Genomic DNA, 18,146 nt, shown 5'->3' with positions numbered 1-18,146 from the left:
CATTCACCTCCTCCTTCCATTGTTCAGTACTGTGGTTGTGTAGCCTGATCCCTGGCACACCTTAAGCAGGTCCTATATCTAAGGAAGGAAGGGACAGGATTAATGCAAGAATTGCTCAGCAGGCCCTCCTGTGCTGGTGGCTTGTTGGGGTTTTGGAACTCAGACTCGTGAGCTACCCTGGAGGAAGAGTTTCAAGAGAACAGAGAGGAGAGTCAACAAGCAGAAAGCAAAGGTCTAGGTCTTGAGAACCTCCACCTGGAATCTGGTGAGTACTGGCTGAACATCCTCATAACGAATGACCAGAATAGCTTTCATCAGGGAGGAAATACAGAAGAGAAAAATATTTTTTTCATCTATAAAAGAGGGAAAAAAATTTTCTGCCTCTTGTACAACATTTCCCAAGGCCTCTTTCCATTGTTCTGTGGTAAAATTATTAGATTCATAACTAAGTCTTTCTTCAAGGGTTAACTTAAGTGCTTTCTGAGCAAATCACTGCCAGGTCCTTACCCTCCCTGTAGAAGAGAGACACGCTGCCTACCCTCATGGAGGAAGCTGGCCTCCCAATTAAAATGTGTCTGATTTAAGATTAGGCCAGGATCTCTTCAGTGGAGTTCACACAACAAGGATATCAGGGTTCTCTAGCCAACTTGCACTGCCTGTTCATAAAAATTCCTATTGAAAAGAACAGAAGCACAGACAGACAGCAGATTAAGGAGCCCAGGTAAGTAGATTGCAGAGTCTGCTTACCCAAAGACCTCCTTGAGGTCATTCCACAGGGACTGATCACCAAGGGTTGATCCTCCTTCCTTTCCTCTAGCTAGAGAGAGATACCTTCCTCTTCACCTACATCCTCAGAAGGAACTTGGACCACACAACCACAGACACTTGGATCTGACAGTCTGGCTTCACAAGTCTCACAAAGCTCTTACCCAGGTGGTCAGCAGGGCAATGCTAGAGGTAGGAATCCAGCAACTGAACTATTGACCCTAGTCATCATGCTACTCCAAGGCCACAGGAGGCAGAAGGAGGCTCTTTTGGAACTATCAGGATCTCAGATGAACAAGGCTCAGAGGGTGCCTGAAATACCTTTCACCCCAGTAACAGATTAACATGGTACTAAAAGCCCCTAGAGGCACTTAGGCATGAACTTGGTTTATGGAGACAGTATCTTTGTCACCTGACAGCATCAACTTAGTGGACTATCCTGTGACCTCCTAGCACTCTCTAGGCTCCACTGGAATGAGAATCTCAAAGCTGAGACCCATCCCTCAGGTGAATTTGTGATGTGTATGAAGGGACCAGGTCCCAGGGACCTCCTTGAGATTATTCCACAGAGGCCACTCACCAGTGTTGACTTCTGTGCCCATCACCCTGCCTTGGAGCACAGCAAAAGTCCACAAGGACACAGTAAGCATATGGAATGTAGAATAAGAGCATCCCTGACCCAACGGGGCACATTCACATCACCCAGGCAGTGACCTAGACCAGGCTTCTGCAGAAAGCACTCTTGTTCCCTAAGAGAGTACTGTCTCACTCAGACCTCCAAGTCTCAGGTGTGATAGAGGCTGGATCCAGGGGGCCTGAAACTCCCAGGCAGCCCAGGATGAAACTCTCTCCTTCCCAGTGCAAAAGAGAGCTTTCCATGTGCCAATTTCATCTTCCCACAGGGAAATCTGCAGACCAGAGCTATATCTGCAGTAATGATTATGTGTAGCCCTCTAGGGCTGGGCAGGAAGCAAGCTGTAACTCAAGAAGTAAAAGATGCCTTCCCATCTGATGGGTGGATAAGCTCAAAGTCACTTAACAATAACAGAAATCAGGTGCCCACTCTGCACTGGCATCAGACCAGCCACAGAAGGAGCAAGTTACACAGATATGGTTCCTGGAATTGAAAAGCAGAAGCTAGTTTGTTTATAAATTTCTGTGGCCAAGTTTGCTAAGTATCACTGTTTTCCTATGTTATTGAAATTATGTTTACTAAACTTAATGTGTTTAGATGCACATTTAAGAATTTATATTTTAGGTACATACAATTTATGTTTTTACTCAGTCTAAGAACTTTGAACCATTTATGGCAAGGAGATAAATCCTTTCTTCCAGTTCACAGATTAAAGGTTTGTTTTTTGTTTTTTCCCCTTAAGCCAAAAATACAGATTAAGGAACTTCCAGTTCTGATTTTAAAAACAGGCATATATACACAATGGACTATTATTCCGCACTAAAAGAGAATAAAATCATGGCATTTGCAGGTAAATGTATGGAGTTGTAGAATATCATGCTAAGTGAAGTAAGCCAATCCCAAAAAAACAAATGCTAAACGTTTTCTCTGATATAAGGAGGCTGATTCATAATAGGGTGGGAAGGGGAAAGCATGGGATAATTAGAGGAACTCTAGACAGGGCAAAGTGGTGGGAGAGGAAGGGAGGGGACATGGGGGTAGGAAAGATGGTGGAATGACATGGATATCATTACTCTAATACACGTATGAAGACATGAATGGTGTGACTCTACTTTGTGTATAACCAGAGATATGAAAAACTGTGCTCTATATGTGTAATACGAATTGTAATGCATTCTGCTGTCATATATAACATAACAAATTATAATAAATAAAAAATAGTGATTATATATATATATATATCTTACAAGATATTCTTTCATAATAAAATTTCATATATGTGTATTTATATATATATGTGTGTGTGTGTATATATATATATATATATGTGTGTGTGTGTGTGTGTATATATATATATATATATATATATATATATATATATATATATATAAAAGGCAAGACGAGACTATTTGAAAAACCCTCCAAAGACAAACACTAAGAAATCCTAAATACATACAAAAAACATTCTTTGAAATGTGGAGTTTAGTGTACAGGGATAAAAGGTAATTCCAATGTGCCCAGAAAAAAAGACTCCAACATCCAGGCACAGCATAGCTGGAGTGGCTGCCCCACTGGATGGGGCTGGTGTTTAATCCTCATGAAGATGAGGATCTTGTGATGAGCAGAGTATGATGAACAGTCTAATACGAATGTGAATTCTAGAAAGGGCTCTAGAACAAACTGCCACCCCCACCATAGGAGAAAAGTAAAAACGCTCAACTGTGTCATCCTGTGCTCAGAATATGTGAGCGTGAGTCTGTGCAACAGATTTAAATCATTAAGCTCATTAGCTAGACCCAGCAATCCCCAAGACAATAAATTAACACAAAAACAAATCAGAAATTAGTAAGATCCCTGAGCCACCTGGTCTAGTGGAGACAAGGCCCTGAGCCAGGCCTTATAGCACTCTGACACATGGCCCCACAGAAAATGAACTCGCCATCCAAAATCAAAAGTCCACTCAAAAGCAGAAAGGAAAACAGCATATTGAGGCTTTCTAAACCTTCTGCAATTGGAGCACAGATATATAGCCATTAATGTTTTAAAATGTACATTAGACATAACCAAAAATAAAAACAAGTGTATATAAAAATAGATACAGCTATGGAATTTTTTTTTTTTAGTAGAAACTGAACTTGGGGCCACTCACCTACTGAACCACAGAACCACAACCCTGGCTCTATTTTGTATTTTATTCAGAGACAGGCTCTCACTCAGTTACTTAGTGCCTTGTTGCTGAGGCTGGCTTTGAACTTGTGATCCTCCTGCCTCAGCCTCCTGAGCCACTGGGATTACAGGCACACACCTGTACAGGCACACACATGCCTGGCTCAGAAATCTTTTTAAAAAGCTAGGTAAAATACTTTTCTAAAAATACATATTCTTTAAAGCATTGCTGAGCTGGCGAAACTGTAAAGGAAACCCAGAGAAATGACAAGGAAGTAAGTTCCTAGTGAATAGGAGGGTTCTCATTCAGACAGCCAGAGGGACTTGGGGCCAGGAACCAAACCCCAAGAGCCCAGAACATGCAGAGCTTGCTAAGGGACCAAATCCAGTGGAAAACCTACCTTGGGAAAGGGGGTGACACACAATCCCCCACTGTGTCGGTGTTGACTTTGTAAAGAGGGAGGAACATTCTACTGAAAAATTTGAAACTATAAGCTGCCTCTCCCGTGCTCCCATAACACAGTAGTCTGACAGTAAATGGGACTTTGTTTTTCTCATATATTTTTCTTTAGATTGGCAGGGAGAGTATGAAGAATACTTGGGAATCTTCTCTCAGATTCGCTTCTAGATATTTTCTTCATGTTTTCCACTTCTGTTCTCCCTTCCCTTCTCATATTTATGTGCATATGTGTGTATTTGTACAAGTAAGCAAATATGAATGCACACTATTTTACTGAACCATCTAAAGGGATGTTGGGGGCACTGTGACACTGCAGCCCTGTATACTTCAGCTGATACCTCTGAGGGTAAGGCTATTCTTCTCTCTCATCCTAACACTAAACATACAGTTTATGTCCTATTTCCCCAATGCCTTCTAAAACTTTTTTTTTTCCCATTTTAGATTCCAGTTAAGTTTTTTGAATTGCATTTGTGTAGCTCTCTTTAGTTTTTTTCTAACCTAGAACTGTCTCCTCTGCCCAAGCCCTTTTGTCTTCTTTTATTGTATGTTGTTACATGATATTGATTCTTTTGAAGAAGCAAGTCAGGGTTACTTCCCCTAGAAAATAGAGGTTATATGCTTAGCTGGCTTATTACTCTTCAGTCAGAACTTGAAGACTTACTGCATAATCTGTGATTGTAGAAATCCAAGGGGATTTCTGTCATTCACTCTGTCATGGTGTAGTCTCTGGATGGTCATTGTCTAATGAGGAACCCCAAGAGGAGTGTAAATAACTTCCCCAAGCTCTACAGCTACTCAGATCCAATGCAGTTTATTCACCCTCTTCCAACATGCTTCAAAGCCAGTCAACCTGTATTCTGATTCCATTCTGGCTTCTTTGTGTTAAAACCTGACAAGAGCCCTTTGCCATGGGCTCTTCATATCTCTGCTTGTCACTCGGGCCTCAGACAGGTAGGCTCTGAAGTGCCAACCCTAGGGAGACAATTCCCCAGATCTGCTTTCCTTCCCCATGTTTATCTCCATTTGAGATGCATTTGCATCTTTATCATTTTTACACCCTGAAATAAAGCTTTTCAAAATGCTCCAGGCTTCCACAGCTTTGACTTTTCTTACATAAATAAATATTAAAAGCAATAATAAGCTCCTATCATGCACCTCTCCTCTCTTCAAAGAAAAAAATTAAGGAGTGACTGTTCTAAGTATTAGAAATGACAAAAGTATACCTTTCTTTTAAGCACCTGTCAAGTCCACATATTAAAATGTCCTTGGAAGAAATGAAAGATCTCCACCTGGAGGAAAAATACCTACAACCAGAAACCACAGAAATTGATGGAATCCTCATGACCAAGCTGATAAGTGATAACTGGGACAAAATCTGGAATTTCCAAGCAAAATCTGATGATCTCCTCATTGCAACCTATGCAAAGGCAGGTGGGTGTGCAGAAATAGTAGTAGGTGACATCAGCTTTAGCAAAGCAATGATATTGAAAGTGGGACTCCTATGCTTCTTTCCTCATAGGTTCTGAAGCACCCCACCTAAACTAGGTTAGGGGCTTTCAGTTTCTCAAGACTCTTCTTTCCTGACTAATTTGCTTTGGAAACTTCTCTTGCCTAGTTCTGAACTTCATCCTGTATGGTTCCTCAGGAAGAAATTTTGTTTCAACTCACCTTGGAAATTATGCAGTCAACCATATTGTCCTCTATATCATGGTCCTGACACTCTTTCTCTCTATTCCCCACTTCTCAATACCTCTCAACCTCCTGTGGGCCTTTCTTACACTTTCCAGCATGGAGAATATGCCCGCCTCTCTCTTAACTCTTGAAGTTTCCTCTCCTGGTTTGCCCTGCCTCCTTAATGGAGATGCACACTCCATTCCTGCTTTGATTCTTCATTCCAGGCCTTGTACCTTTCTCCTCAATTAAACCTACTGACCCCCTCTGCAGTAAGACAGCCTTCCTCCCATAGTTTAACTTTTGCCTACCCATATTTCCATTTATATCCCTCTTCTGTATCATTTAGAATTCAGGTTGACTACAAGTATCAGAAAACTCAAAATAACACAAAAGAAAAGTTGTCCTTATATTGGTAGTCCAATACTGAAACAGTGGCTGCACCCATCATCAGCAAACCTGACTCCTTCTAACTTTCTACTCCACCACCTTAAGATGTGGCTTTTGCTTCTATGGTCCTGTATAAATTGCTGAAGTTCCAATCATCATTCCAAAATACCATCAAAGAGGTCGGAAATAAAGAGTTAGTTTCTGTACCTTCCTTTAAAGACTGCTTCCCAGAATTTAGTGCCCTGGCCACATGTCATTGCAAGAAAAATTGAAAATGCAGCTTTTTCCATAAATAGTTATAAGTCCAGCTAATATTTGAGGATCTCTTAATTTGAAAGAAAAAAAAATGAATAGTAGCTAGATAATAAGCAGTCTCTGCCATTTCTCCTCCAAAAAAACATAGTAAGCTTGTTAAAGGAGGGATATTGGCTAATTCATCTTTATGTCTCATTACATTTGATTCAATATTTATACAACCAATCTAGGTCTAGTACCTGCAAATTTCTATGCTAAATACTAAGGATACAGAGAACAGGTGTTGCAAAGAAACACATATTATGAGCAGATCATGACAATGAGAATGAAGGGGCACCAGTGCTCAGAGGAGGACCCCACCCACTTTGGTTGGCACAGAGAGAAGGTGACACATGAGATGATCCTGTTCCATGTTCAGAAAAAGCAAATTTAACTGAATAATCAAGGAAAATGGATCGAACTGTGCCATGTGTGAATGGAATTGAGAATAATTGATGCTTCTAGGTACAACCTGGACACAGGAGATTGTGGACATGATCCAAAATGATGGAGATGTGCAAAAGTGCCAGAGGGCCAACACCTTTGACCGGCATCCTTTCCTAGAGTGGTCTTTACCTCCACCTCTCAACTCAGGTAAGTGTGCCCAACTGGGACCTGAGAGGTTATTACCAACATACAAGGTCAGATTTCACCTAAGAAAATCATTTTCCCATAGGCCTCTTAGGAAGTATTTCCAAATGAAACTGAGAAGGAATTTGAAGATAATCTAAGTCAGACAACTAGGAAAAAAAGACTTCCAAATTCCTTTTCTAAGATGTATGATTTGTCAGCATCAGGTACACATTCCTTCCTTATGCTTGAGCATTTTAGTGTAGAGAAGGCAGATGGATCCTAAATGTCTCCCCAGTGTCCACATAGTGAAGGCTTGGTCCCCATATGGAGTTGACAGAAGGTACAGTACCTTTGGTAGGCAGGACATAAGCTGGAGGGGTTTAGAGCATTGGGTGTTCCCTTGAAAGAGAGGGACCTGGGCCCTTTGCTCTCTGTCTTGCCCTTCCTGTCCATGAGGTGAGTTGTTTTGTTCTACCAAACACTCTCACCATGAGATGCTGCTTCATCATAGGCCCAAAACAAAAGGTCCAAATGCTCATGGACTGGAACCTCTAGAACTGTGAATTAAAATAAATATTTCCTCTTTATAAGTTGATTATTTGAAGTATCTGTTTTCATGATGGAAAGCTAATATAGCAGGATTGAGGAACCATAGCACTCATTGAGCCATATTTTTTTTGGTATATAGATACTGAAATATTATTTAGCCATAAAGGAGTGAAATTCTGTCATTTGCCCCAATGTGAATGTGACTAAAGAACATTATGTTCAGAGAGATATGCCAGACACAGAAAGAAAAATACTGCATGTTCTTGCTCATATGTGGGACTTAACAGTTAATTTTATTGAAATTGTAGACTACAAGTCACTAGAGGTTAGGAAGGGGGACCAGACAGAAATTGAATAATGAGCATCAAAATACAGTTAAATGGGAGGAAAGAGTTCCAGCATTCTATACAGGACAGTAGGTCATCTATAGTTTACAATAATTTCATTATGTGTCTTATAATGAACCAGAAGAGTTCAAAGTTTCCTAGCACAAAGAAATGATAAATAAATGTTTAAAAAGATAGCAATGCTAATTATTTTTACTTGATGATTACACGTTGTATACATGTTACATTATCACAGTGCCCCATAAGAATATATAATTTTGTGTTGATCATGTGTCAGTTGTTTTTAACATGTTTTAAAAAGCCACATTCCTGTGTCATTCTGCTACCAGCTCATGAAGGGAATGTCTTCAAATGTATTCTATCTAAAACCTGTCTACCAAAGAATTAAATCAAATTTATATAGTAACAATATCAAAAAAGATCATGCATCACACCAATATAGTAAGAAATGTAAGACACAACACTCTTGAAGAGTCTGTAATCAAGTTGAGAATAAAGAACATGTTTTTATAAAGTATATAGTAATAAATGGGAGCTTTGGCAACAGAAGATAACCCAATAGTGAGAAGGCATAGACTCAGGAATCCAACAATTCTGCTAGAAATAGTGGTTGGGATTCTTGACCATGAACAAGTTATTAGGCATCTCAAAATCTAATGTTTTTTATTTGTAAAATAATAATACCTATAATAATACCTATTATTATTTATATAAATAATAATACCTAATAATACCAGATATTTGTTATAACATTTCCTTAATTTAATAGGGTCTTTAGCACTATAAAGCTCCTCCTTCTTCATTTCATATGAGAATTGAATCCTGCTTTATCTAATAGCATCACAATCCCTTTTTATTTTTAATTTGCATGTTTTATCTCTCTTCATTCCTTTATTTTGGCCTTTATTAGTCAATGTGTTTTAGAAAGGTCTATTCTGCATATAGTTAGATTTCCTTTTATGAGTCAATTTGAAAAACCTTAATACTTCTAAATTTAAGAGCACTGACTCTTATTGATATGACTAATAGGTTTGGTTCTAATTATGTCAGATTTCAAAATTTCAAAATTTTGGTTCTAATTCAAAAATTTTGTTTCTAATTATGTCAGATTTAAAAATTTCATTTGAAATTACTGTGTATAATAATGTTTACTGTCTTTATATGATTTTTTCTTTTCTTTTATTAAAGTGTATGCAGGACTTTTTGTTTGGGCTTTTATTGTTTTGTTTGTTGTAGTATTTTTTTATGATTAGGAAAATTTCTACCTTTTTTCCAGTGTTTATCTATCTATAAATTACTACCTCTAAAAATGTAAATTTTTTTTTCTCTTACATAATCTTTTACGATCTGATATGCTGGTTTCAAAAGAATCCTCTGACTCCCTCATTACTTATACAGAAGCAGGTGATATTACTCAAATTTTGAGTTGCATTATTTCTACTTCATTGTAATCTATAAGATCTACACATTATTTTACCCAGGACTTCACTTGCATTATTTTAGATCTAGTACTAAATAATGTGAAATATTGCTCTTAAGTCCTTTTAACAAAGTGTTCTGGGTCGTTTCTTGCTTCAATGAAACTTATTCTCATAGATAGTGAAGGAAGGGCTCCTGTGTGCTGTATTTACTGACTTCTTGCACACGTAATCATTTATTCTACAACTTTTTGGTATTTAAAGCACAGCTGCACTGGTTGCAGTATCTCTTATTCACAAGTTCTTTCCTAAAGCCTCTTTAAAATGCTACTCCACTTTTTCCTTGTTTGTTTGTTTGTTTTATGCTATTTTAAAGAAGTCCAACGCTAGTTGTATTCTCTCAACTTCATGAATCATTTCATCTGTTTTCTAGAGGTCCTTATCTTTAGATGTATAACTTCAGTATGTTTCAGAATTGATCATTATAAATCTACTTCCCATGGCTCAGATGTAAATTAAAGGCCTTGTTCCAGAAAGTTTGTTCAACTTATGGAGTTAAAAATTAGTTCCATCCCACTATTTTTTTTTTTTTTACTTCTCAGGAACTTCAATGCATGCCAGTTTTGGAACTTCCTCACCTGTCTGCTGCTTTGGACACTTTCTTTTCACTTCTTTCATTTTGTCACTGTAATTTTCTTTCTTTCCTTCAATATCTCCTATTAAGTTTGCATTTAAATCTTTTGTACTTGTCTATCTTTTTTTTTTTTCATTTCTACTCTTATTGTTTGTAGTTCTGATTTATATATATATATAATCTCCCAAATTTCTGTTTCGGAATATTGAATTTAGTCTGACAGGTTGTGGCACCATGTTTTCAGGTTTGTAGTTGGTTTGGGAAAGTGTTTGGTTTGCTTTTTCTGACTTTTACAGTAATTTGGTATTAATACACTCAGCCCTTTTCCACTTATGTTTGTTTTATAGACAGTCCTTAGTTTGAAAGCACCCTCGTGCATCTGTAGCGCCTCTTCTGTGTGCTTTTGTTTGTGGATAGTGGTGATGATGGAGGAGGAGGAATAACAGTCAAGAGTTGCTTTTCTTTTCATTTCCACAAGGTCTTCACTTTTTTCTCCCTCCCCTTCCCTCTTTCCTTTCTCTACCACATTCCCATCTAATACCTCCCTTTCTCCATAGATCTGCTTCTTTGTCAGAAGGTTTGTTCTCCAGGGCTGATACTTCTGCTTTACTTGCAAGCCTTCCCCTGAAGTTTATGTAGTGTTTAAGCAATCCCAGCCTGCACTCAGTGTTCTAGCACTTAGCGTTGGACTTTCTCTTTCTGGGAATGATTTCGTCTATGCCTTACTCAGTCTTGCTGGCCATGCTTGTCTCCTGTTTCTCACAGAGCTCCACCTCTGTGGCTCTCCACACCCACAGACTGATGATTTCCCCTCATGGCTCCCACATTTAACTATGTGGACAAATGACTTGATCACTATAAAGCTCCACTTTTCAGTTAAAAATATCTTGCTGCACAGTACTCAGTGCTGGCACATGACAGGAACTTGGTTATGGAAGTAAAAGCTGAAAGAAAGGCTGAAATTCTAGACAGAGCTTCTAGGGCCATTGAGGTGCCCCAGTAACCTCCCTCCTTCAGAGGAATAGGCAGCTCTTTTCCATGCAATAATAGAGATGCCCAAAGAACCAAATACCCTGAGTCTTATTCTCACTAAACTTAAACCTCCCAAAGCCTCTTTGTCTGCCCACCCAGGCACACATCAGTGCTCAACAGGAGAGGGAAACAGTGTTGCCTCCATGTTTTGCTGTGCCTCATTAGTGTTGTACCCTACCAGAATGGACAAGTAAACTGATGGGCAATCATTCTTTAAGGCAGAAAGCCAGTCATGTGGTCAATGTGATTCCCAACGTTTGACAAAACACTATTGGATCCATGTAGCTGATGAGAAATGTTCAACTTATTTCCCAGGTCTGGACCTGGCCAATAAAATGCCTTCTCCTAGAACTCTGAAGACTCATCTACCTGTTCAGATGCTACCACCATCCTTCTGGAAAGAGAATTCAAAAGTAAGATTTGCTACTCTAAGTAGAAACAAGCAAAGACAGCCAAAGGAAACTAATCAGAGAACTGCATAGAACATGGTGGCTTTAGGCCACAATACCATACCCTCCACTCTAGATCCACCTTCCTTTCCTAATACTATTTCTAGAAATATACTGGGAAATTGTTCTGATTGACAACTAAGCCACCCTCAAAGGCAGTGATCAATGAAACAAAGCAGGCATTTCCTGAGGCAGGTTGGTATCTTAGTTTGGGTCCTCCAGCAAGCATAGGGTATGGGGGAGTTAGATATGCAAATATCTATTTGGGGAAAAACCTGTGGGGAGAAAGTAGAGACAAAGGAGCATGGAGAGCCATCAGATGGTGATGCAGGCCTGATCCCGTGGGGCAAGTCAGGAGAACTGGGGACATTTGCAATGAAGCCCTGAACAAAATGCAGCCACATCAATGCAGATTCTCCAGCCAAAGCCAACCATCAGAGAGTCCTGATGGCCTAGATAGCCCTATCATGCTCACTCTTTAGCTAAGAGCAGCCTTTCAGAAATGTGGCCTTTCAAGGAATATGGTGGCAAATTCAGAGTGATGCAGCCGAGTCTGTCAATTATATTCTCCATTGTCAAAATCCGAAGTCCATGCTCATGTTCACTATCTGGCTGTTCCAATTAGATAATGTCCACTTTGGTGTTTAAAACTATTTCTCTTCCTTTCAGGATGAGAAATCTGATTTTGTTAGCATCTAGAAACTTGGCCCACACTTAAAAAGAACATATCTCATGAAGCAAGCTTCCAGGTGCTATTATGCCTCTATGTACTCCTTTAAAAATATTTCTGACACTTCCTAATTCAATTCCCACAAATGCAGTGTACATTGACTATATTAGTGTTTCCTTTTGATATGTGCTCTACCAGTGAAACTTGAAATCAATGTAATATGGAATATAAAACAAATACCAAATTAAAATTTACAATAGAAAGTACAATCACGTGGCAGAATCAGATGCTCATATTAACTGGACTAGAATATCTCCTTATGGGCAAGATCCTAGGGAAACCCAATTACCTGAAAGTTGCAAAAAAAGTGAGTTGATGTTAAGTTTCTCACTGCCAAGATAACCACAAGCTCTTTCACTTTCTGTACTGAACTCAATGAGAAACCATAAGAGTTATGTCTGTTTAGCTATAGCACTGTCCTTGGTGCCGTGCCCATATACAAAATGCAATTCTGTTTTCTGGGTTTCTATGACTCACCAATTCTTTATCTTGACCATCTCCTCTCTCCAAATAAAGTACAATACTACTGAATAGCTGTTCATATTCAGAAATGCTCTCCCATTCCTGTAAGGGGGAAAGGGGAGCAAGACAAAATATTATAGACAGCCATAAGACTATGCTTAGGAATTCTATCCCATTCCTGAGATTACACCCAAGATACCTTGACTCGTGAAAAATTTTTGCTTTATTGCCACAGATACTTCCATTCATGACATGCTAATTTTGCTGCTCAAAAACCAGTATTATTACCAGATCTTGTAGGCTTAGTGTCAGAAGATACACTAGCCCTTGGTTAATCACCATACTAACACCTTCTTTTTGTAAACTCAGGTCTTCTAAATAATGTAGAAATATCAATGGCATTGTCTCTCTTTATGCACTAAGATTTGTGAGTTAGTTGAGTAGGAAATGACTTTAGAGAACTTAGTACAAGCTTTGCATTTTAGGATGGTATAATAGGATGAAGAGTGATTGCCCAAAGATATCTGCATCTATTAAACAGTACCTGGGAATGTTATTATTGCAAAATGGACCTTGTAGGTATGATAAAATTAAGGATCTTAAGATGGTATGATTATCCTGGATTATTCAGGCCCTAGATATCACCATGAAGGACTTTATAATACAGGAGAAAGCTGATCAAAGGAGGAAATAGGAAATGTGACAAATAAAGAAGTTAGAGTGATCCAGGAGGGTGTCAGGAGGCAAAAAAATGCAGGCAAAAAATGCAGTCACACTCCAGAAGTCAAACACAAGGAAATGAATTTTTCCATAGAACTACCAAAAGGAACCAGCTTTGCTTACACCTTGACTTTAGCCCAGTGAAATCTGACCTCCATATCTATAAAAGAATAAATCTACATTGTTTTAAAACACTGAATTTGTGGTGACTTGTTTCATCAACAATTCAAAACTAATACAGGTCAACAAACTCTTGGAAATTGATTTAACATTGGACTACACATCCCTATCTAGCCCAAGACTCATACTGTTAGTTACTCAAGCCTTGAAAGCAAGAGCCGACATAAAAATTAAGAAATATCTAAGAAAATATATTGATACATGGCTTTGTAGTTGCCTCAAATTTTTTGGTTTCTTAATTATGTTCATGAATATTGGATGGAAATCCAACAGCAAAAAATGGGCCAGAAAAATAGTCATGACAGGACTAAGAGAATAATAGGTGAAATGCAGTTGGGAATGTAAGAGAGAGAGAGAGAGAGAGAGAGAGAGAGAGAGAGAGAGAGAGAGAAATCCACCAAGAGGAAACAACTATGACTGAGTATTGGTTGTGTTGGACACAAATTCTGTTGATAAAGTGATATGCTGGGCAAAAGTGCTTGAGAAAATATTGAGCTTGTATCAGTTGGCTTTGAAGTACTGTAATGAAATACCTGACACAGCTACTTGTGAAGTAAAAGGAGGACTATTTTGGCTTGAAGGTCAAATACAAGACCAGGCAGCCCACTTAGTTAGACCTCCAGTTAGGGCAATTTATGGCAAAAGTGCATATTAGAGTGAGTTTTCACATCTTTAGCTATATACATACATATATATATATATATATATATGTATATATATATATATATATATATATATATATATATATAGAGAGAGAGAGAGAGAGAGAGAGAGAGAGACAGAGAGAGACAGAGAGAGACAGAGAGACAAAAAAACAGAACACAGGGTCCTACAATCCCCTCTGAGAATACACTTCCAATGACCTAAGACCTCCCTCTCACAAGGCTCAATCTCTTGAAAGTCCATAGCACCTTCCAGTAATTCTACCCTAAGTACCAATTCTTTACATATGGACCTTTTGGGGGAACACTACCCATCCTCACAGTGCTCTCCCTCCCGAACCCCACTGAAAGCAGCATAGGTTGGAACAGGAGCCAAGGTGGTTAGGGCAGGAGGGGGACAGCAAGACAAGAAGCTAAGAGTTCATTTTTTCCTTGCCAGGACATACCATTGCCTTTCCTTTAAGAATCAGCATCACAAACATCACTAAAGGAAGAGTTGGCACTGTCCTTAGAGGTCCTCAATCTTATCCATGAATAAAAACATAGAAATGATAATTTATCTATAAGCCTGGGATTCATCTTGTAGGAATGGGACAATAAGCTCATTGCTTTAGCTCCTTCCACTTTATAATTTAGATTTCTTGTTTATCAAAATCCAAGGAGAACCTTTCCTTCACATGTTATGACCCTCTCAAGTTCAAATATTGAAATTCTAATCCTCAAAGTAATGGTTTTAAGAATGGGGGTGCTTTCGTAGATGATTAGGTCCTTAGGTCCTAATATTAGGACTCTTATAAAACATGGTCATCTACGAGCAAACAAGACATGACCAGACAACCTAACCTCTAGAATTGTGAGAAATAACTTTCTAGTTTTTATATGACACCCAGTCTGTGGTATTTTGTTTGAGCACCCTGAATAGATGAACATACCTTATTCTCCAAGTTAAGTTAGGATGAGTACAGTATTTATGTGCAAACCAGGATAATTCTAGGATTTAAAAAAAAAAGAGGTACTCAATAGTAATACAAAGACTACCAGCTACAAATCAGAACAATTTCTAGGCAGACTGGAAGAGATGATCACTTTGTAGAAAACATATGTACATTCTATTACTCCAATAGGATCATCCAAGATTCTCCAAAACAGCTTTCTAAAAACAACAACCTCAGCACTAAATGGTGATAATTTTCTATCTTGCTTACTCTCTGCCTCTCTCTCCCTTTTCTGGATGATTCCAGATTATCTATGTAGCTAGAAATGCCAAGGACTGTCTGGTGTCCTACTATCATTTCTCAAGAATGAATTCAATGGTGCCTGACCCTGGTACATGGGAGGAATACATTGAAACATTCAAAGATGGAAAAGGTAAGTGAAAGGAAACTGTGGGTTCCTATTTTCTCACTCACTTAGCTATTGACATCAAAAAAGAAGAGTTTTCACTGAATTGTATCTGTCAAGGTCCTGCAAGGAAGTAGATGTCATGAATGAGGTCTCCCAGGAGATGTCAACAAATAGACTATTTACAATGCTGTGGGTAGAGTTTTGGGAAATCAACAAGAACTAGTGAAGTATTCTTGAAGGAGCAACAGTTTCCTGGAGATAGGAGAGGTCCCCTTCACAGGAGCTGAGGCCTTTGGTGGAGGTAGCAATCAACAAAGTGAGCCAACTGGGAGGCATCAGTGAAATAAATATATTGTTCTTCCTCTCCTCCTGCTTTCAAAAGCCTTCCAATGCTTCTTGAGATAAAGTCCATCTATAATTCTGAGGGACAAGGAGCCCCTGGTGACAGATTGTGCAGGTCAACTTGCAAAGTGCTTGGCAATGTAGACAAAGATGCAAGGTAAAAGAGGGTTCACAGGGACAACAAAAGACACCCAGCAATCTTCTCTCCCTCCCATTTACCATCACTGAAAACAAAGATGCCCAAAGAGCAGGTAATTAGAGACTTTTTAAAATAAAAGTCTTTTTTTTTTTTCAAAATCAGCATGTTGGAAACAATATTTATTGATCTATACAACTTGTGGTGATGCAAGGAAAAGATTTTTATTCCCTGGCCATAGACAATGTTTTGTGGAAAACTAAGTTCAAGGGTGGAAATATAACCCAGGAAATTCAGAATATTTTTCACAATTTTCCAAAATACTTTCAAAGGACAAGTTTTCCGTCTTGTGCAATAAGAATCCTTCTGCTCAGTATCTTTGTATTTTGGTTGTATTTAGTAATTTTCCTCTTTTATTTGATAAGTCATGCTCATTTGATAAGTTTCATATTGACATTGATGTCCCTTCTCTCTCCTCCTCAGTGCTATGGGGCTCCTGGTATGACCATGTAAAGGGATGGTGGGATATGAAGGACCAGCATCGCATTCTCTACCTCTTCTATGAGGACATGAAAGAGGTGAAGGGCAATACAATCCCCATCACGTCCTCCCAGTTCCTGGGATGTAGGGACACTGGAATGTGCACTTACCAACAGAAGAACCTCTCCATGACACTCTTTCCAGCTAGGTTTTCTCCTCAGCTCTAAACACATTATTTGTCTTCAGAATTATCTTGACTTTTGTTCACACTTTCCAGAAGATCCTTCTTCCTCTAGAAATAGCTTGTGCCTTCTAGCCAGATCACCTTGTTGAATCCTGATACATATGAGCCATGTTTCTTTACCTACAAAATTATATCATCTCTATCTCATGAGATTATTGTAAAAATTTTTTGCAATCTTAATTACCAAATGTGCATATTTCTGTTCAAGAAATCTAACTTCCTTCTCTCTCTTCTATACCCTCATCACTAATTGAGGTCTAGTCCATAGGAAATTGGCAGATTAATATCACACATTAGGACAGTGAACTGATCATTGTGGATGAGTGGATAGCAGATTCAACCCTTGTGAGTCTGGATTAATGTCCTTGAATTACAAAACTACCACCTATGTCCATGCTAAGAAGTTCTCTAAAATTTAATCTAAAGCTATAACTCCTTTTTTTGCAACTTTTTTAATCAGAAAAAAGCAAGGTATAAACATGTTAATTTCTGGGTAAATTGGATATCCCTTTTACTCATCCTTTTATTAGCCTTCTATTAAACTCATAGACCATTTGCTGCCAATTCTTATAGCCCAGAGACTAGAGTTAATTATCATACTAACCAATACTATCCGTTGTTCACTATACCTTCCCTGATCTCCTCCAGAAGATGACATTTCTCCTTCTCTTGAGGTCTCCTGGTGCTCTCTCTGGGTGCAGGAAGCACATACTTTCTCCACCAGAACCTCAATTGGTCATTTTATACCCAATTTCCTTCTTGCAGGGTAATTTCTTTGATGATAGAAATAGTCCCAATCTTCTTGTTGCTGCACATCTGGGGTAGTACAGTGCCTTTCACTAGTAACACTTGAGAAATATTTGTTGAATATGTTTGAATGAATCCCTTAACACATCTCTTAAGAAATGCAGTTAATCTAAACAGAATATCATCCCTAATGGAAGACCCCAAAATATTTGTTTTGTGTAATTGTTCTACATACAGGACCCAAAGAGGGAAATTGAGAAGATACTGAAGTTCCTAGAGAAAGACATAACAGAGGAAGTTCTGAATAAAATCATCTATCATACCTCATTTGATGTAATGAAGCAAAACCCAATGGCCAACTATACTACTCTACCTAGCAGCATCATGGACCACTCCATCTCCCCTTTTATGAGGAAAGGTAGATGAGACATATATCCTAAGATGCCAAGTGAAACCCTGTAATTCTCATGTCTACTTGGATTTTTCCATTAGTGTTTTATGCTGCATTGCTTATTCTTGCCAGCAATACCACTGTACAACTTGGGTGTACACTCAATTCTCCCTGGACTCCTGCAGCAATCACTGAGATTTTGCCTTGTTTCAGGAATGCCTGGTGACTGGAAGAACTATTTTACTGTGGCCCAAAATGAAGAATTTGACAAGGACTACCAGAAGAAGATGGCAGGGAGCACTCTGACCTTTCGCACGGAGATCTGA

The 18,146-nt window shown here is 38.7% G+C and overlaps 1 protein-coding gene across 1 annotated transcript; it reads left to right on the top strand.

Moving 5' to 3' along the window:
• The first annotated feature begins 5,284 nt into the window (after positions 1–5,284).
• LOC124105105 (sulfotransferase 1C1) lies at positions 5,285–18,146 on the top strand. The gene is made up of 7 exons (XM_046462173.1): positions 5,285–5,456; positions 6,846–6,974; positions 11,249–11,346; positions 15,378–15,504; positions 16,442–16,536; positions 17,667–17,847; positions 18,034–18,146. The coding sequence occupies exons 1-7, from the start codon at positions 5,285–5,287 to the stop codon at positions 18,144–18,146; spliced, it is 915 nt and encodes a 304-aa protein (XP_046318129.1).

This window comes from Marmota monax, unplaced genomic scaffold (genome assembly GCF_021218885.2).
Source record: "Marmota monax isolate L192 unplaced genomic scaffold, Marmota_monax_Labrador192_F-V1.1 WCK01_AAM20220418_F8-fsc00769, whole genome shotgun sequence".
NCBI lineage: Eukaryota > Metazoa > Chordata > Mammalia > Rodentia > Sciuridae > Marmota > Marmota monax.
Note: the sequence above shows the minus strand (reverse complement) of the source record. Positions and strands in the feature narration are given on the sequence as shown.

Coding starts and splice junctions, on each gene's coding strand:
- LOC124105105 (XM_046462173.1), top strand. CDS start 5,285: ATGTCCTTGGAAGAAATGAAAGATCTCCACCTGGAGGAAAAATACCTA. Junction 5,457..6,845: donor TGCAACCTATGCAAAGGCAG/GTGGGTGTGCAG, acceptor TGATGCTTCTAG/GTACAACCTGGACACAGGAG. Junction 6,975..11,248: donor ACCTCCACCTCTCAACTCAG/GTAAGTGTGCCC, acceptor CTTATTTCCCAG/GTCTGGACCTGGCCAATAAA.